Genomic DNA, 21439 nt, shown 5'->3' on the forward strand with positions numbered 1-21439 from the left:
ATAAAACGTTAAAATCAGGAATCTTCAGGGATATCTCCTCTGTTTTTCCAATGCTGGCTCCTTCGATTGTTGACAAAAATCCTATGATTGAGTGATATAAGAAATTGTCCATTTATCGATCCAAAAACACAAAACTATTACGACCAATGAGAATAAGTCCAGAATTAGAATTAGATCGTTACAAGGCATAGAAAAAAAAAACTGAACTTATATTAAAAAACGAGATTTGAAATTGAAATTGAGAGATGTAGGGAGGTCACCGGGACCGGGTAGGGGTAGATGTGTACTTCCTCACATCTAAGGGTGTTAATGAGACGAGACAGCTCGCGAGCAATTAGAGCTCGGCTCGTTTGAGCTTAACAAGTCAAGCCGAGCTAACATTGGTTCGGCTCGAAAAGCTCGTGAGCGGCTCGAACTTGTGTAATGAGATAAGATATTACGCATATTTTATAAAAATTTCTTGTCACGATTACACATAACAAAAAAATGTGTCATTGATTCTCCCATATTTGAATATTGAAAAAAAACGAAAATTTAGAAATTATATATAGGCTTGAGTTGAGCCTGAATTCGCATTAAAGCTCACAAGCTTGATAACGATTAACGAGCACGGTTTTTTCAAGCTCGGGTAAACTCGAGATCGAGCTCGAGTTTTACTTTATGAGCACAAGCCGACCAAGGACAAGCTCAGACTCAATTCATTAACACCCCTAGACTCGCATTCGTACTCGCCAAGCGAAACTTAACAATGTCATTCCCACAGCCACTTCCACTCCTCAACGGTACAGCCACTTCCACTCCTCAACGGGCAGAAGTCTAAATTAGAGTGGTATAAGTAACAACATTTTCCCTCTTTTTTTGAGAGAGATGAGAGGATAACAATCAAATTTGTTAATTTTATGTGTGTTTTATGTTATTTTCATCTTCATATCGAGCCATTTGTCCTAAATTACTTGGGATTTCAGATAGGCTATGAATCTTACTAATGATAGTATGTACAAACAAGTTATTTTTGCTGTTAGATTATGACGGGAATAATACCGTAAAACTTACATCGTTTCAGGAATTACAGCTTTCAGAAACTAACAACATTATGTAAAACAATAGTTTTAACCATAGATAAACCAGCACTTAATCTATACTATCACTAACTGTTAAAAAAGAAACTATACATTCACCCTAATGTGGAAATCTTCTCCATTAGCAAAGGACATAACCCAATTAAGCTTTGATTTTGTACCGAGTAACTGACGGGTTAGACTGGCCTGTCTGAAAGCACGAACAAGTCCGGAGGAAACAAGCTTTCACTCTTCAACATCATCTAGAAGCATAGCATGAGGCCACTACTAGTTCTACAAGCATAGCATGAGGCCACCGGCTATTACCCATAGACGATGCCCTCAATATATCTTGATGGTTCAAGGGCATTCAATCCAGTTAAGCAGCATAAATATAATGTTCCATCTACATTTAGAATTGGGACACGGAGCTCCTCTTTTGTAGTTTTGCCTGCCAGATTTACAAAGTTAACTTTGAACATACATTGAATTAATTGAAGATTGAATAGTTTGAAAAGCAAATCACACCTTTGATTTAGTTGTTCGCCAGCCTCCTGAATTGGTCTGCGGAGATTGATATGCATATTTATCAATAGAATTTATATTGATAGTCTGGGTAGGGCTTGAGCCATTATTGATCGGTAAATCCTACACGCAGCATCAGATGTTAGTAATTTCCTTCATTTTCCCCAAATAATGAACAGATTTTAGACAGAGATTGAAAATCATTGATGAATAAAATACATGATTTTGCATCGCACAAACTTATGGAGACGTAAGCAGCTTCAAAAGAACACATTATTTCATGTTGAACTTTAGAACATAGCCAATTACGTTTTTAATCAGTCTCCAATCATATGAGAGACTTGTATGCATACAGATACACTAGTATAGAACCAACCATTTAATGTCATGTTTGTCATTTGGTAAGTTACTGGCTTTATTGTATACAAGACTCATTGCATATTAATCAAGCGCGAGGACCCATTTAACTTTAAATCCTACTCTATACACATTAACCCACCGAAAAAACAAATTAAAGAAAAAGCACTCCGATTATATGGGTCAATCTCATAATAATCATATCATGCGGTGTTTCATATGACAATTTATGTTGCATTTTACAGTCTTGGAAGTTACAACAGCTGACACAAAAGTAATTGAGACGGATTCAGACATTCAGTTATCAGTATATACCTTGCCTTCCTGTCCTCTGGCAGTGTTGAATGACAAACGATCATAATAAAAGAGCACCTGCAAAAATGGTAAAAAGAAAACCGTTCAAAGGATGGTACATAAGAGAGCAAAAAAAGAGGGAGACTGAATACTATTCAGATTCCAGAACGCTTAAATCATGGTGATTGCTTCTTATAGCCAGTCAGACAATCAAAGGTTTGAAATCTTTACCTTGTCGATAAGATGGAAATTTGAAGCGTTTGTAGCCATGATCTGTACTCCAAGACAATGACCAGGAGGGGAGCAGAAGGGGCAGAAGATTGTATTGTACACACAGCCATCTTCTTGGGACCAGATTCCCTGTCCTGGAATATCTTTATTATTACTATTGCATACACGTGGATCAACTGATAAATTGTCAACTACCAGAACTGGCAAAGCAGTTGGTGCCGACTGCATAGATGGTTGCAGTTTACATTCTGCAAGAGAAGTCAAGAACCTTTTTGACAACGAAATCGAGGAACACTTGACATATGAATTGTTTTCACCAATGCCCAAAGAGTTTCTGCAGAGTGAACAAGAAATTTGTAACCGCTGGTCCAAAAGCAGGCCAGCAGACAAAGAACTAGCACCAATCTTAGCCGTAGAATGTTCTAGAAGACTAAGTTCACATTTTGAGAAATGCATTGACTCAGATAATTTAGCTCTTTGACTCGAAATGCCATTTTCAGATGAATACTTCATCAATCTATTATCCTGAATTTCTTCTGTAGTCGCCATATCAAATTTCATTTCCTGCATCAAGTTTATCCCTGGTGGATTAACTACTGCTCTCCTTTTCTGGGCATGAGAATTAACACTCAAATTTACAGATGACTCCTTTTCCATTGTTAACCCTTTGGTGTGTTCTCTAGTTTTCCTTTCCGGTGTGATATCAGAGCATGTCGTTACTGAAGCAGACTGCCCATGCGTCAAGGATGTATAATTTACTGGAAGAAACTCTGTTGAATTTTGAATTATGGTGCAATGAGAATTGTCATCGATCATGGATGCTTCAGGACTAGCTATGTCACAGTTTCTGCCTATAGGAGTCTCTTGAACAACAGAAAGTTCCAGCTCATGATCCAACACAGCCATTCCTGGAGTTTCCCTGGACCTGAAAATAGAAGGAGAATATAAGTGCACACACTAGAATGACACAGACCAAAAGGCGTGTCAGCAACCTCAGTATAAAGCCGCACCTCAAGCGGGTTAGTGCTGAGATCCACCATACCAGAGGATGGTTAGGTGGCCTCCATACAAACAAACAAATATCTTTAGTGAGTAAAAATAAATTGAAGGGAGAAGTTAAAAATTTGATTGCTCGACAAAATTAAACATCCACTCGGTAAGCCTTAAATCAGAAGATATAAATGAATAACCAAGACATCGTAGTTTCACCTGAACTCTTCCCTGCTATAACAATTTGTGGCAATCTCATTCTGGCTATCCATGTCTTTCGGGTGGACTGACGATGGTTCCTGGAGTTCTGAGCTGCTTTCAGGTCCAACTGAGTGAGAAAGTCTAGCAGTCAGCATATTGCCCAAGATTGTCCTCATTCCACCAACTTGAGATTTAGCCAGCTTCTGACTCTCCTGTTTCAGATATCTTTTGACTAAATTATCAGGAGGAATATTTTCCGAATCTAGTACAGGTTCTTGCAGCAAATTAGCATTTCCAATCCTGGCCTGAAAATTGCAAAATTTAGCAGTGATAAACAGCAAAAAGAACAACACATGGAAACATGCCAAAACATTAAAATGGAGCGTCCAGTAAAACCTTAATTTTACTGAAGAAGGTTTGCAGCTCTTCAACTGATGTCTCAAAATTATCATATGTCCTGACTGATTTCCTTAGCCACTTTGAGATATGAACCATATTTCTTTCCTCACGGAATCGTTCATCTGCATAGGAGAAGAATATTGGGTTTCAAATACTTACATTGTAAGAGGAGTTGTTTGTAAGTACCAGAATTCTACAAAATTAGGAATCAGGAGGTGTCATCTGGGTCTATCACATGTAGTGTGAGTAGCAGTCGGTGAAGTGGGAATTCTTGATGTCGACAGTTAAACAAGCCCTCAAAACACAAATAACATATGGTAGCAATAGTTTATCATGGTGGGCTACTTAGCTGGTCAAACGCTGTATCCCAGTTTTGGGCGTGATCATCTTTCTTGTGCCCGAACAACAAAAGGAAACTACCTGATTACATTCTTTTAGAAGCTATGTAATACCAAGACGAAGAAGTAATAATCTTGGAAGCTCAGTATTTTTTTGGTTCTTAGGTCAATAAAAATGAAAGAGAGTGCCTTATACACAATGTTTTTTTTTTTGCCAACAGTTATGTATTTTTAAAATAAATGTTTGGGTAGTAATTCCTCCTCTGTGAATTCTAAAGATGGCATTCAAAACCCGACGAGAAAAAAATAATGGACCATTGTGTAACACCGTGTCTTGCTAGTTGCACCTTAAGCATGAGGTGCACCTAAATACCTTGAGCCTTCCGCATAAGCGCACTCGGAGAGAGTTTATTTAAACAAAGATATAGGAGTGAAGTCCAATGACATTACTAACAGAGTAAGCTTGCATCTTAACACATTTAAAGGGAAACAAGAGAAAGAACACGTGCTTTACAAGGATATACCCATATGATATAACAATCTTCAAAGCCACCTTTAGCACTATTTTGAAGAGTTTCGTAGCGCTCATGAATAAGAGATAAATATGCTTTCATGCGAAAATAAAAATAGTCACTTCTGGGTTGAATAGGCTAATGAAACTTTTGGCAGCTGCAGTACGAAATTGAACATCTTAGTATTTTTAGTGTAACAATACCTATCTAGCTTTCAAACAAGAGACAACATGCAGGAAGTGAAAGTTACACCATAAAGCGAAAAGGAATAGATTGGGTAAAAGAAAACAAAGAGAATATAAAGAAACGGCATAGCAGTGTGCCTCAGGCAGTCAGGTACCCTAGTATTTTTAGTGGTTGTGCTAAACGAGGGCTTTTTAAGTAAGCGTATGATAGCTTATATTTAGATATTTTCCTGGTGTGTCAGCTGTCAAAAATGGATGCATAAAGCGTGATCCACTGAACTTACTATAGACTGAGAGAGCGCATAATTATTGTAATAGAGAGATTAGTTCATCATTTGAAGACACACATTTTACGGTGTTGATCAGGTAGTCAGGTATGCGAAATATAAAGCAAAAATTAGACATACTAATTATTCTTTTAGCTTATTGTTACGAGTTCCTATTTCTGGTTTACCCACATGTGAGTGTCCATCAGGACGGAGTTCACTAGTTTACAAACCAAAGGGGCTATTCCTCCTTATCGCCAATTGGTATTACGATGGAACCTCCTTGAGCTTATGCAGTGGACTCTCTCTCCTCCTTGTGGGTGCGACCCAGACTCGTTTTTGTGATTTCACACTTTAAAACCATTAACAATGGCACTGAACAGTTAGCACTCCATAAATAATGAGAAAGGATATTTCTGATTACCTAAGAAGATGACGGCCCCATAGTCACTGCTATGACGTATACATCTACCTGTCACCATGAATATCAAACAATTTAATATGGTATCCTAATAAATCAATAAAAACAGATAACCAAGAGGCAAACACATTTTTTATGGGACAATGCAAAAGGCTTTTGGGCACGGTATTAAACTTTTAAATGTCAGACAATACGCACATACTGACCAAGATGAAAATGATTTTAAGCTTCCTACATCAAAATTTTCTATCATGTAAATAACCTGTCAAAAAGACAAAAAAACAACTAATAGTTGACTACCGCAGGTGATACATGGCCGATATTTGTACGCACCAAAGCATGCCACCTTAGTTCACAAGCACACAATTTAAATACCATGCTTTGAGCATCACTTTGACAGTTATCTTTCTACTTCTTCCCAAACTTGGTAGACATAAGACGTGAATTGTGATTCCATGGGATGACAACAAGGCATTGTGATCCCATGGATTAAGAGGCATTGCATGGCGAACATTATTTTATATAAAAATGCAAATAGCACACTTTTTACAACATATTGTGTGGACGAATTTGTTTAAGCATCACCATTTCCAGATGGTGCAATAAGATGCCATGCAAAATTGTAGATTAAGGTGTCCCTTTGCTGATATCAAATGGGGAATAATTTCTAGTTGGAGGAACTGATTTATAGATCAATATCATACCATGGTTGGTTGTCAAATTTTCATGTCTTCAGAATTTCTAAAAATCATCTTCAGTAAATATATAATTTCATGCAGGTTATAGAGAATCTCTTTACAGAGGAAAAGAAAATAAAGCAGTGCACTGCCGAAAGTCTTCGGTAATGCTTTTGAAGACAATGAGAAAGCGACACTAAAGAGTAAGAAAATGTCAGGTATAAGTTTATAGCAAAATTTGGAAAAGAACAGTCTGAGAAAGCGCCTTCTGTACAACTCCTAAAACAAGTAAAACACAAAGTCCACCAAGCAAGAACTCAATGAGCACCAAAAACGAAATGCAGTTCCATCATTCAAATCATTACAATTCAGAATGGGCATCATTACTATAAGGCATACAAACTAAAGAGTTGTTCATAATTAGTTCATATAGACATTATCAAGAATCCAAAATATGCAGAGTGAAAAAGGAAAGTCGCTAAGATATTACTCGTGAAAAACAATGGTGTGAATACATACCTGCAGCCTGATTTAGTGCTCGAAAGGCTTGGTGGCAATACCACTCACTCCCACTAAGAAGATTCTTGGCAAGTTTGTACATATCATTATATTTCTTTTTCTCTGCAACATGCAAATCGTTTCTGCAAGGATATCCAATTGAAGATGTCATCCAAGAGCTACATATAGCAGTTCAATTTAATAAAGATATAGGAAATGGACAATACTTACATGTTCGGAAAGGGAATACCGACTATTATCTGAAACTGGTTAAGAAACTAACATTCTTAAAATGAGCAATATTTTCTTTAATCACAAAAAGTATTAACTGCTGCTATTTAACATAGATGAGCTAAAATAGTTAAAAGTGTGACTAAGATCATCACTATATAAAAATATAGAACGCCCCAAAAGGATACTACTGCACGGGCATTTTCATCTGAAAAGTCGATTCCCTCAGAAACCTGTAAACACAAATTCAAAATCCAGTTATTTATGGTATTAAATGACTAAATGATCAATAGATATTGCGAAAAAGCAAGCATGCAATTGTGACGAGAGTGGAGAGCCCATGATATAAAAATGCGGTATCAGTTGTAATTGCAGAAGTGGTTGCAAAATCTGTGTTGGAATGTCACATAGGTAACCAACGGGTTTCAAAACTGTTTATCAGATGCGTTAAATTTTTGCTTAATCTCAAGATATGAATTTTAAGTTGATACTATTCTATAACTGTAGTCTGTAGTCTATCGTCTCTCTTTTATGACTTGTATGTTTACAGATTCATTCATCATTTGCAAATACACAAGTTTCCCAATATTTTTGCAAAAAAAAGGATACGACATATAGTGGTTGAACTGAAATTATCCACGCTTTTCTCCAGGTGTGACACATCAGGAAAAAAATGTAACGGCTTGGAATTCCATTACATAACGTAGTAGGAGCACTTTATTATTATGGAAGAGCCCATATTGTGTGTGCATGAGTATGACAGGAAAAAACTATAGAACTTGACCTCAAAAGATACACTTGTAGCTGAAATTCTGTAGATATGTGATACAAAGTAAAACCTAAAGAGATAGAGGTTGCTTCCACAAAGCTCACTTTCGATATAAATATGCCATCATTAGAAAGAATAAACTAACTAAAGGTTGTCTTCAATGGAATTTAGCCATTTGAGCAACTGCTAATTTCGGGGATAGGACACTAGGAGGCCCCTTGTTCTGTCGTTTGAGTAAAAAAAAAAAATCATTAAAGCAACAACATAATGAGATCACCAACTCTTTGGACGCATGATCAGCAAAGTAACCAGCCCAAAAAGTTCTGAAGATGATTACAGAATTAAAAAAAAAAAAAAAAAAAAAAAAAAAAAAAAGCTCAGCTAAGGTGCTTACTAAGCTATTTAGCTTACATTTTGACCTTTGTAAGCATTTAACCTTTCCAGGTCTTAGTTACCACTCTAAGCAAAAAGCATAATCAATCTAAGCAGGTCTAGACCAGGTTAAATGTAGCTTGTATGAACTGCAGTTACTAGAAAGTCCACTATTAAAAATGTAATGCCAAGTAAAGGAAATAGGAAAATGAGGTTGAGAACAACTAAATGAGTATGCATTAGGAAACGGTAGTTTCACACCTTCCCTCGGCAAACTGCAAGAAATGCGGCTCCTCCGCACATATCTTGTGAGTCGGTGTCTTTACAGCAATTGGGATCTACTTTTTTGGCTTTTTTCCTCTTTCCGAGAGTTGGCTTATTTACTCCACGAATTGAACTGTAATAACCTTTAAGTTCAGTCTCTAAATCCTCCTGACTTCCTCCTCTGGGTTCTGCAAAGCACAGAATATCAAAATTTTGGAACATTATCACTTTGTAAACATTTTTGAGAAAAACATCCAGATTGTAAGACAGTATATATATAGTTATATACATATAATTAAATTAAGGGGAGAAGCCTCATGCTCAATAAGTTGGCACCTCCTATCAAATCGAAATGCACACTATCTTACCAACATATAGGGGCTTTCTTGCATTAAGCCGAGACCACTGCCCGGTCTCATGCCACCTTTTACATAGTTTATCCATCAGCTTATAACTTGGGAAAAACACAAGTGAGCCACCAGGGATAACACTGAACAGCTCCTCCAATGATTTCCCAACCGCGTCCTTCAAAATAGTTTACATGGAGAGTCAGCCATTATATATTGCATTAAAATGTTTTTTGGGGGCGGAGGCTTCAAGTACCTGAAAGGCAAATACATCAGCTGTTCTATAACTGGCATTCAAGGGATAGTCACGTGGACCTGTCGAAATTACTGATGCCCAAACCTGTATAAAATTATCGCTGTTAGCTTATACTCCATAAGATACAAGATTACAAGCCAGTATAGGTAGAAAATGGAGCCTCATGCAACTACAAAAAAAAAAAATATATCTCTACCTGAGATTCAACATCAATTACATGAGGAGCCTCTAGTTGCGTACCAAAAGGGATGCCAAGTTCCGATGAAAACGAATGCATTGGCGAAAGGGTCCTGATAAGAAAAATGGAGAAACATAAAAGAATTAGTATCCTTCAATAACTGAAGTCTTAAAAATTACGGGCTAATACCATATCAAAATTCAAGACTAGAAAACATGCCAATACAGATAAAAATAAATTCAATGGCATGTGGTCTTTGCTTTAATAAATACTATTGACACTATGGCTTCCGTTCTAATATTACAAGACTTGATGAACTAGCAGAGCTGCATCTGAGTACACGGACCAAAAAAAAAGGTAAAAAAGCGGTCCAAATGCTTCTGAAAAAAAAAAAACTATCCTCTTTGACGGGCAAGGTTAGGGAGGGTGAAATAAGTTAAAACTGTTTTACTCACTTATGTCACAACAGCAAATGGCTGGGCTGTTTCTCCAACAAAAACGCAGCAATTATAGGCTACTTCACAACAAAATAGAAACCTTAACAGTTGATTCATCTAACTATAAAACCCTAACACCAAATAATAATGATTCGCTAGTTCAACTAAGAATAGACATACTCTGATAGACTAAGCACAATTCATCAACACTAAGCATCATTGATCATTGGAAACTACAATCAAGTAGAGGAACTGATCGTCTGTCGACTACTATTACTACAGGAAGGAAGCTAAAGAAATTAAAGAGCCAATCAAAGATTAACCTCATGTACAAGCATTTACCTACCCAGATGTTAAGATTACTGACATTGACAGCTCAGAAATATCTCTGAATATAACAGCTGGGCTCAAGCACCACAAACTGAAGGAAAGTGTCCAGCCACCCAACGTGTTTGCTGCAGTATAGCGATAGCATTAACCTATCAATTGACAGACTACGGTAACATAATATGGTAATATATTTGAGTTATAAAGTCGAAAGTGTACAGAGAGTAGATGAAGATTATAAGTTAACCAATAGTTCCTCCGATTCAGAAACACCTTTTAATTTTTCATATTGGGTTGAACCAAAAGACAATACTACCCGTCATTTCCTTCGTGGAGTCTCCAATTATTTGGAATTTTACTTTGTTGTCCTCAATAATCTCATCGAACCCTTGCAATGATATTTTAGTAATTTTTTGTTTTTTATTTCCATATTTCCAATGGAGCCAAAGATTAGTTACTCTTTGATTCAGAATTATGGAATAAATCAAAATGGAGTGATTGCACTTCTCTCCCTTGTGAAGTAGGGGTCATCCGATGCAATTCTCGACGCAATTTTCATCTTGGACCATTAGGAAACAGACTCTTTGTGTTGCTAACACAAGGGTAAGGCTGCATACATCCGGCCTCCCCCACCCCCAATTGAGGCACTGGGGAATGTTATTGTTGTGTTTGTTTATCTTTCAAAAGGACTATTTGCATTAGCATAATTTGGTTGATGCTTCTTAAATATTGCGTTAAACTGAAAAGGGAAGGTATCTCTGCAATGGAGGAAGTAACAAAGTAGGTTCATCTCATCTGACACATAATGTTGAATAAAAGCAGAAAGAGCAGGTTTGCTTGCTACATTTAAAAGGCAAAGGAAAAATCACTTATTTGAATATAACTACTTGAAAAAAGATATTACTCAAGAGTAGATATTCATAGACATTCATAAATAAGAAAATCATAAACAATGAGGTTGGTGTCCGTATACCAGGACACATGGGTTGAAGACTTGAAGGAATGGCAAAAGTAATCACGCTTCAAAAAATCAAACACCTTCAACTGTACATTTATACATACAGAACAGCATATTTGCAAACTCACCAGTGGGTTTTTTCATAAATCGTTGCACAACCAGTTGGTAATCATGTGAATGAATCCCATTTCCCTTGAAAAAATAACTTAGTGAGCAGAAAATGCCTGCAATAAGAACAGCAATGACATAAGAGGAGCTAAGCTGACAATTCGGCCAAAAAACTCAAACTATTACATGGAAAGCAATTACCTTCCAAAGTGATTGCTGCCATGCCACTTAAATGAGGCATGCCTGACTCGCTGTCTGATGCAGCTTTTATGGCCTGACCAAAAAGGGAAGATGTAAGAATGCCTTATAACAAGGCAGACCTGAAAACTTAGAAGATACAAGTACCTTAACGGCACACTCTTGCAGAATAGGGAAACACTGTTGTGATATGTTTGCTTCCTGAAGCTCCCTTAGAGCTTTATCACCTGTCCAACTAAGATTACAATACATACAATCAAAATCAAAATCAAAAGAACAACTTGATACCTGAATAGGTAAACCTATACCAAATTAAAACGTAAGAGAGAGATAATACTGCCAGAACGTATGTTAATATGAAGAACCCAGTCAGTCCGTTACTACTGTTTAAGAGCTGTGACTGTCACCTCACAGCACAAAGCCAAAGTGAGCAGAAGTGGGGAGGATAAAGTTTTGGATCATTAAATTCTAGCTTGAACAAGAGGAAAGTAAGTCAAAGCTTAACAGTTTACCACAGATGTAGCAAAATAGGTTCAATGCTGATGAGTATATGGCCACAAGCCCATGATAAACATATATGCAACAGCATTCATGTACACAAGAAAAACAAGTCAACACTCACTTTGATCAATTTAAATAGCCAATAATAATATCCTAACATGAAGTTTATAGCCTAAAAAAAATAGCTCTGAGGTACAATTTTATTTTTTTGAGGGAAGAGGTACAATTTTATTTAACCAAGCTTTTACACATGCTAAAGTTTTCAGCTTCGCTTAAAGCAATGCACGTGACAGAAGCATAAGCAGTCTTTTGAGCTGAAACTTGGGCCTATGAAGACTATTAATAGTTTATAATGTTTCATCTAAATGGTATGGACAACCGCAGATGTTAAACTCATATAAAGGGTCTTCTTTCTTGTCATTAAGCTATGTAATCACCAAAATTTCATCAATATAGTCCATGTGTATCCAGTGGTCAGCGTCATTCATTGTTGGTTGTTAAGGTTCCATACAGTAGATGTGAAGGAATATCTTTCTTCAACCTCCTTATAACATCTCTCTACTACGTTGAGCTTATCCAAATAGTGTTTCGACTTTTCTTTCTCCTATCCCCTCCTACCCCCAACCCTTTGTCTTCAGCATCCCTTTCCTTTACCTCTCTTTTTGGTGACCAATCAGAAAGGATAGATTATAATCTATACTTAAATAAATGACATTAAGTTAGAAAGAATCGCTGTTATTTACATAAAAAGGTGAACGCTGAGAAAATCGTGAAGACTAGAGGACTAGTTACCTCAAATATTATAAGCAAACTAACAGGTGAAGCATGGAAAACACGATGGGTGAAATGTTGATCAAATAGTCAACTGAGTTATACCAAATAAAGTAGAACACTGACTATCGAATGAGGGATTAGAAAATTCAAGCATTGTTTAGAGGGGAACCATAAATCATAACTTAATAAGTCAAGATCACCCTTATTTACCCACCATTTAACAAACATCAAACTAAAAAGAACTGTTTTCAGTGACTCAAAAACTAAATCAGCGAAACGGCCAACAACAATTAAAGCAAAAACTGAAAATAATGCCAGGGTACTTGGTCAAAAGAACGTACTCACCATGAAAAATAGTGCTGAAACTCACGCTTTTCTAAGGAATCTTTTCGGTTGTACATCCAGGTTATGATACCCTTCAAAATTCAGCTCATGTCATTAATAGAGAATGGTGATTGAGTAGTCAAGTGCAATACAACAAAACTAGAGGTATAACTAAGCCCATCGAAGCTCAGCACGGTGTCACGGTTTAACTGCGTTTGAGATGAGCTTTGACTGAGCCGATTTCAGAGATTGTTGAGGAGGACCAACTCATCTAGACTCATAGACAAAACAAACGCCTGCTTATGTGAAAAATAAATAAATAAATAAATAAATCACCTGCACCATCTCAAACAAAGGTTGATAAATCAATGCATCCGATCCACAGAGTTGGCCTAGCTCCATCTGCAGTTCTATCATGTATGCAAGCATAAGAACACTTCGTTATGAAAATAAATAATATCTAATTCTGATGTACTTACTTTGAAAAGCATCTTCATCAACATCCACACTACCAGCGTCACGCGACATGTCCTCTATATTACTGTCAAATGTCAGCAAATACATTGATTACGGCTCAAATAATCTAAGTTGGTAACACTCTCTAGTCTCTACTAAATGGTCTATACCCAGAATAACATTGCCTTCAAATCTTCCTGACATATGCTAACTTGCCACGCTGAAACCATTAAAAACGGTGCAAATAAGGTGATAACAAGTGAAATATGGCAAAACACATGCGGTAAAAACTCCACAGGGCTTTTAGATCTTTCATTTCCATATTGACGGATTTTTCTGTTAGTGACTTCATTCTTCAACAGGTTGAAAGATCGGGAGCAATTACATCACCTTCACCTCCCAAAAAAACTAAACCTTAACATGGACTGACTCACATTTTGTCAACTTCAACTTGAAAGACACAAGATACATATTCAGAAATGTACAACAGTAGACCAGAAAGGATAGCTGATTAGGAAATATGAGACGTACTGTGCTTCATCAAGAATGAGAACAGCTCCCTTAATATCCACTTCCATTGCTCTCCGAATAACTGGATTAATGATATAACTATATGGACAAAATACGATATGTGCATCATCAGCCATTGATCGTGCTGCGAAATATGAGCAACCTGAAAAAGCCGAGACATAGCACTAATTTTTCAGTTTGACACAAGTATCTTTGATAAAAGTGTAAGCAATCAGGACAGCATAAAACAACAGGATCACTAATGGACTAGCCTTTTACTGTCTTCCCAACTTTTACAAGATCTTCAATATCATGGGCTTCATTGCAACCTCCTTTCTGAACAGACGGATGACATTTTACTTTGTGTGCATTTCTGGATTGAAGTGAAGAAATCAAGATAAAGCTAATACTAATAAAGAGAGACAAAACAAAATAAATGATCCAGGCTGACCAACTTACTTGAAATGTGGACATCCATTTTCCTTATCCTCAAGAAGTAATTTGCTGAAAATAATTGCAGAACTCCTTAGAATAAAAAACTATTGATTGCAAAAGTACCAGCGGTTTAGGTTAAAGAAATTTCACCATTCTTCATCTATATTTTCAGTTTTGCGTACACTTGCATTTGTGCAATAATGTTTCCTTGACGCCTGGAAAGACAATAGTTAAAGATGAAGCAAGCACAGTAATTTCAATTTTCGAATTAAAGCACAACTTTTCTCTTTAATGCAAAACAAACAAGATCTAAAAAACTCAGGATACACACACACACACACACGCACACACGCACACACACACATATGAAAAAACTTTCATGTTAACGAAAAAACGAACTAGAAAGTAGATCAACTTGCAATCTGAGACAAATATGGCAATGATAATAAGGAGAAGGCAAGATGAAATTAGCCAATGTTCAGTGTTCAATGTAATGGCGAAAGCCATATTCAATGAGAACTAGGCGTAACAAAATGAATTTTTGGAATTCAACCTACCAAAACAGCCATTGGGACTCTGTAAGTAGTCTTCCGGTACTCACGTATCACTTGAGAGATCTGAGAATGAGTCCTCCTGCCAGAAAAAAGACGGCAGATACAGATATTTAGAGTTTAGTTGAATAAACTGATATGGGTGTTCTTGTAGATCCAAAGCTGTAACTTTGATGAAGATACAGGGAACTGGGAAGCAAGTTCAGAGTAAGCAAATGTTTACATCCTTTACTTGAACGGACATCGATCTTTCTTGTTTACTTCAACATATATTTTTTCTTCAGAATAGGCTGTCGGTAGTTAGCTTTGCAACTTGTTAGCCTCTAGTATTCAATCATTATGAACAAGTTCTGGCAACAACTAATTGGTCGATGAAAAAAATGTACGGGTGTCCATCTGCTCAGACTAGATACTTTCAATATAGTTACATTTTATTCTTCAATTTAGGGCCACTTCTTTCTCTGTAGGCTATTCAGAGAAAGCTTAAAGGTGTCTTACAGAATAATAAATAGGCCCATGAAAAAGTGTGCAGACATTATGGCATGCTAAACTCACTATCCATATAACAAGTTACAGGTTAACCAGTAGTCTGATTGTTGTTAAAAATGACAACAAAACAAGGGACATCAGTCAACTCTTTGATGACCCACGAGGTACAGTAGAGGATGGTTAAACTAAACACGCAATTCAATGAGGAAAGAAAGATTGGCTGACACACCAACATCTGAAATATTAGAACCATTGGCCTCTTGATGCAGCAATCAATGTTATCAAGAGACTATTCTGCCAAGACTGGCAAAGGAATATAAACCAAATAACCAACAACCGCAGTTGCTAAAGATAAAACTTAGGAAGATAGTTAAGAAGTCTTGATTATGTGAGAATCTGAGAATTACCGTTCATCACCATTTTGGTGAAGTAAAAACAAATAGTGTTGGATATATAAGCATTAAAGTGGAATTCACTTTATCTATTTGGTGGTAAATAGCAAATAGAGCAAAATGACAGTCGGCTGCCCTATGAAATTCAAAGCCAAAGAACTTCAGCACTTACGAAGCATAAAAAATAGTAGGCACCACTTTCTTCTTTTGACCTTTGTCATTTGTTGAAGACGGAGATGCATCTGGTGTAAGAGTCTCTGCAACAACAAAAAATGGCAACCTAACATGTCAAAATCTGCACTCCTGCTTCACAAAGGATAACATACATGATCGTCAAGTTCATAAACAACATATCTAAAAAAGGCCACGGGCTCTAATGGGAGTGCTGATATATTCAAAGAGTCAAACCGACAGACCTTAACACAACCACTTAATTAATAAAGTGTATTTCTCGAACCAGACAAATATGTCTCAGAAAATTCATAAAAAAAATCCACTTAATAAATCGCAAACTTAATAAGCATTTTTGTGTGCATGGCATATCCTTTTCATTTTCTATATATGTGAAGTCAAATAATCCCAGAATCATTCATGGGGTTTGGAAATTGAAATATATGATGGCATTGAGCAAAAATGGCTCATCAATACGGTTACGCTTCTTATATTATAAAATAGTAGTCAATCATTGCAATACTCGACATGATGTTCTTCACACGCAGTAATAAACTTTATTCACGCTTTCAAATTTTTAGTAAACCGCTAAGATTGTGTATAGTTGCACTCTCTTAGTACGGCATAGGAAAGAGCCTATGAGATACCGGGGTTTTATTGCTGCATTTTACCCTCTTTGGCCTTCTTAAGGTCATATTTTGGCCCAAAACATATCAAAATTATTGGTTTCTAAAGTTATTTACTTATATGTAACTTTGGATCACAAACAAAAACCCTAAATGCACATATACCCCCTTCTAGATCAGTAAAAGCCTAAATTTGGACGCAAAACTTCTTCAATCCTGCCACAAGTAAAAATAAACTGAAAATAGATAAGTCCATCAGGATGACTAAATCCCACCTTGGAGCAGCTACATCATAAACAACAGTACATATCATGCGACGAATATGCTTACAAACATTAAAACTCATTCTGCCATTTATTTTATTTAGACCGTAAAAAAGAAGCTAAATTTCTATGCAAAAGATCTCTGATTTAAAAACCCGCCTATCAAAATGATAATATATAAATCAAGCACAAAATCAACAACTCCACAAAATGCAAGTAAACCTCTTCCATTCCACTGGTCACACCATCAATCCTAATTCCAAATTTCTTCGACAAATTACTCAAGTTAGGGGTCAGCAATAAAGAAAACAAGACGGGGAACTGAAAACCGTCAAAATGCACGCCAAAAAACCGCACCACCAATCATAACTCCAACCAAATAAACTCGAAACATATACCTCTTCCGAATCACTAAAACCCAAAACTTGGAAGCACAATTCCTTTCATCCCGCCTTAATCTATCAACGGAACTACAAAGACGGATATTTCATAGCATGCAACCAAAATGCTTAGAGCAAGAACTACTACCACTACCTAGAGGCTTGATCAACATAAATCATCCTTTAAAACAGTCACTGAATAATTGCATTGCTCCATTATTTTAATTAATAGCATAAAAAAGACCCCAAATTTGCACACAAACAATCAGCAATTACAAAAATAATCATAAAAATTAGGGTTTGCAATTACAAACCAGAAAGCTGGGAATCCTCAGCAATAAATCCACCACCATGATTAATCGGATCAACCAAAGCTCTAGGATCAGGTTTCGACAACGACGACACCGGATTATCCTTCCGGTGTCGCTGCCACGCGAGCGCGGAACAAAGTAGAGAAAGAGACTTTCCAGTACCAGTAGGCGACTCAAGAAGCGCGTGGCAGTGACCGTCACGGCTGGCCCGGTCAAGTGTAGATATGACCCGACCCATGAAGGCTAATTGAGTCCCGTACGGCTTGTATGGAAACTCCACCGGTATTCCTCCGATGTGGTACACTTTCGGACTCGGTTTCGTGTTTGGATTGTCCGGTTGAGGTTGCGGTTGCGGTTGCGAGATCGGTTTTCGACCCATTTTGGAATTTCAGGTTGATGGAGGGTTGGGAGGTGTGGAGAAATGGAGGGTTGGTTGGGGAAAATGGGGGAAGAAGGGAAAGGTGATTAGGCGGGAAATGGAAGATTAGGGTTTGAAATTGATTAAAAGGGTGAAGTTGGGTTAATTGTGGCGCCAATATCTTGCAAGCTTGTTGTGGACGTCTCGCCGAATTAAACCCGGCTAGGACGGAGGGGGGTGAAATAGAGAAAAATGATTACGCATCGGATGTAATACCTTATATCTTTTTAGTTTTTGAGTTTATATGTATTTTTTTTGAGCATTTAAAATTTATAAGGTCTATAATAATTTTTTGATGGCAAAACTCAAATTTAATTGAATTTAGAAGTATAGTTTTTGAGCAATGTTGTATTTTTTTCGCTTAATGTTTAAATGGATGAGCTCAAAAACTTTATACTAAAAACTCATATTTTTTAAAATAAAATTCAAAAAATTTATCATAAAACTCAGAAAGTAAAAAATCAAGATGTATTACCTCTGATGTACAATCTATGTACCGGGGTGAAATATACTCCCGCTCGATTAGTGTCAAACATTTGATTATCTACGATTAAAATACTTTTAATAGAAACTCAAAATAAAAATGATAAAGAGGATAATAGTATAACATCCACCGTAATAAATAATTATTAGAAATGTCGAATAATAGTTGATATGATTTGAATTTTATCGACATCAAAATAGTGGTGAATCTACGGAGCTAGCAGAGGCGCTTGTTAACCGTCAGAAATTTCAAAGTTTTTATTTACTCCCTTTGTCTCTAGTTTACACTTCTTTTATTTTGTTAGGGAGAAATAAAGTAGGTGTAAACTATTGATTGGGACGGAGGGAGTAAAATGATTTTTTTCTAATTTTCCTTCAACCAGTACTCTCTCGACTTTGCTGAGATTTTTTGCCCCCGTCGAGATCAATTTCTGACTTCACACATTGCATCAAAATGGTCCTTACGGCTTGCGATGACGGAATTCGGAGTGACTTGAACTCTTGCTTGTAATGGGAAAAAAAGGATTGTATTTCAGATGTACTACCCAAAACTTAATGAGTTTTTAATTGTTTAGACTTTATTATTAAGTTTCGGGAGTTTCTAGTTGTTTAGACTTTATTATTAAGTTTCGGGTTGTTACTATACGTGACAAATAAACAAATCGAGTACGTGTTCGTGTTACATGTAAACAAGTCACTAACCCTTCAACCCAACCCCGACCAATTAAATACCGGGTTGTGTTCATGTCGACTCACTTACATAAATGAGTCATCAAGCCTCAACGGTTCAACTCAATCCATAAATTTCGTGTCCTGTTTTCGTGTCATGTCAATATTTAGAACGTTTAAATATAATTATATGATAGGGGATCAAGAAAAAATAAGATTAACTTAGTAAAGAGGTCATTCGTGTCGGATTCGTATTTTTTTGTTTCACCAAAAATTGGGAGAGACGATCTCTTACTAAGTTATTGAGAGACCAATCTTCCGTGCCCATTTATTTGTTGTTCGTAACCTTGTTATTATTGATCATGACATAATAATTTCGTATCTATTTACATAATAATTGTAGGTTTTTTTTTTGTCAAACACAACCTTTAATTTTTTTTTTTTCCAAACACCACCTTTAAAAAAAAAGTTTGTAAAATACAACCTTTAATTCTTCCCATATGTGCCCCTGTAGTTTTCGCTTTTCCCAACTATACCCTTGCGTCTCACACTTTCCCAATTGTACCCTTAAACTTAGTTAGTTATTCCCATCGGTAACCAATCTACCCAAGACCGTCTATTTTCTCGTTAAGTGCTAACATGGAATTGCCAACATGGCTTTTCCTTTCCTTTTTTTTCTTTATTCCCCCCATTTTATTCAATATTTCCCTCCATAACTTTCCTCATTACTTCCCATGTATAATCTACTAATCCCTCAATTTTATTTCATTAATTTCCCTTAATTCGGACAACAATTATGAATAATTAAGAAAAAAAAAAGAGGGTGAAGGATCCGGACAACAATTATGAATAATTAAGGGGGAAAAAAGGAGGGTGAAGGATTTTGAGGATTAATGAAGTAAAATTGAGGGATTAGTAGATTATATAGGGGAAGTAATTGAGGGAAATATTGAATAAAATGGGGGGAATAAAGAAAAAAAAAAGGAAAAATCATGTTGACAATTCCATGTTGGCACTTAACGGCAAAACTGACGGTTTAGGGTAGATTGGCTACAGATGGGAATAACTAACTAAGTTTAAGGGTACAATTGGGAAAGTGCCAGACGCAGGGGTACAGTTGGGAAAAGTGAAAATCACAGGGGCACAGATGGGAAAAACCCTAGATTTTTTGTTGTTAAACACGACTTTTTGGCTGAAAGACTTAACATTTTGCAATGGGGTAACTTTCAATCGATATTTGCGATAATAAATGATGTCGATTTGAGGTGTTCTTCGACTCGTTGGAAATGTGGAAATACAAGATTTCCATGGGTTATCAACATGATGGTCGAAGGTGGTCTTATATGGGGTCTATTGCTATGTAAAGTAGGGCTGGTCGGAGAGATTAGCGGGTGGTCGGGGATTTTTAGTGGGTCTTTTAATGAGGTTATGATGTTTTGTTTGGTCTGAAATTTGGTATGTAGGCAGCGGGGAGTGCAAGGTAGGTCTTAGTTGTGTTGTTTGCGGTGGTGGTTGTTGGTTACAAGTGGTGGTTCGAGGGGAGTTAATTTGGAGGTAAAAAAACATCGTAAATTATTTTCGCAGTACACTTTTTACTCATTAGAGTACATTTTATCATTTTCTTTCCATTTGCTACCCCTAATTGAAATAACAATTAACCTAATTCTCTCTATTGGTTCTCCTCCATCTTCTTAAAAATAATCAAATCTTTTCAATTACGGCAGAAATTTAAGTGTAACCAATTTAATCCGTTCATTTCATTACTATTAGTCTATTAATCAAAATCAATGTTTTTCATTCAAACTTTTTACGTGTTTTATAATTAATCCTTGGTTCTTGTAACAATTAATTTGGGTTTGTGTTATTTGGCGGTGGAGGGGTGGCTGCCTGCGATAGAGGACGGCGGGAGTGGAGGCTTTCGAAAGTGACGCCGGCAAGAAAGGGGGATGAGTGAGGTCGGTGGCCGACAAGAAGCAGAAGATGGAGATCGATTTCGGCGACGGTTGTTAGCTGTGAACATGACTGAGGGGGAGGGTAGTTACAAGGGGATGACGATATTTAACGGCATGGGAGGGGCGGTATCAAAGGAGGTCCGGTGGACAGTACATAGTGGGTGGTCAAGGGAGAGGTGGTGGTGGTGGTAGGTTGAAGTCGGTGGCTGGCGGTTAGGTAGTGTGTTTGAGAGTTGGTTTTTTTTTTTTTTTTTTTTTCTATTTTTCGCCCGATGTAGTACACTTTCTAATGAGGGATAAATGAGAGGGGTAGTATGGTCAAAAGTGTACTTTGACG

The 21439-nt window shown here is 36.8% G+C and overlaps 1 protein-coding gene across 2 annotated transcripts; it reads right to left on the reverse strand.

Annotated features, from left to right (window-relative positions):
* Positions 1-1387: 1387 nt before the first annotated feature.
* LOC141611789 (uncharacterized) lies at positions 1388-18118 on the reverse strand. 2 transcript variants are annotated; one of them, XM_074430424.1, is made up of 28 exons: positions 17584-18118; positions 16002-16086; positions 14955-15030; positions 14548-14612; positions 14422-14466; positions 14235-14335; positions 13984-14125; positions 13476-13537; positions 13333-13406; positions 13018-13088; positions 11545-11632; positions 11401-11473; positions 11220-11315; positions 10153-10261; positions 9388-9481; positions 9192-9275; positions 8957-9113; positions 8586-8776; positions 7372-7416; positions 7184-7212; positions 6974-7095; positions 5781-5828; positions 4053-4177; positions 3675-3961; positions 2466-3390; positions 2256-2312; positions 1587-1706; positions 1388-1509 (listed from the first exon to the last, which is right to left on the reverse strand). In XM_074430424.1, exons 1-28 carry the CDS (start codon positions 17957-17959, stop codon positions 1471-1473), a joined length of 3786 nt encoding a protein of 1261 aa, XP_074286525.1. In that variant the 5' UTR covers positions 17960-18118; the 3' UTR covers positions 1388-1470. The 2 variants fall into 2 exon arrangements, with proteins under 2 accessions (XP_074286525.1, XP_074286532.1); XM_074430431.1 differs by lacking the exon at positions 17584-18118 and adding an exon at positions 16246-16350.
* Between the last annotated feature and the right edge of the window lie 3321 nt (positions 18119-21439).

Source organism: Silene latifolia, chromosome 1 (genome assembly GCF_048544455.1).
Source record: "Silene latifolia isolate original U9 population chromosome 1, ASM4854445v1, whole genome shotgun sequence".
Taxonomy (NCBI): Eukaryota; Viridiplantae; Streptophyta; class Magnoliopsida; order Caryophyllales; family Caryophyllaceae; genus Silene; species Silene latifolia.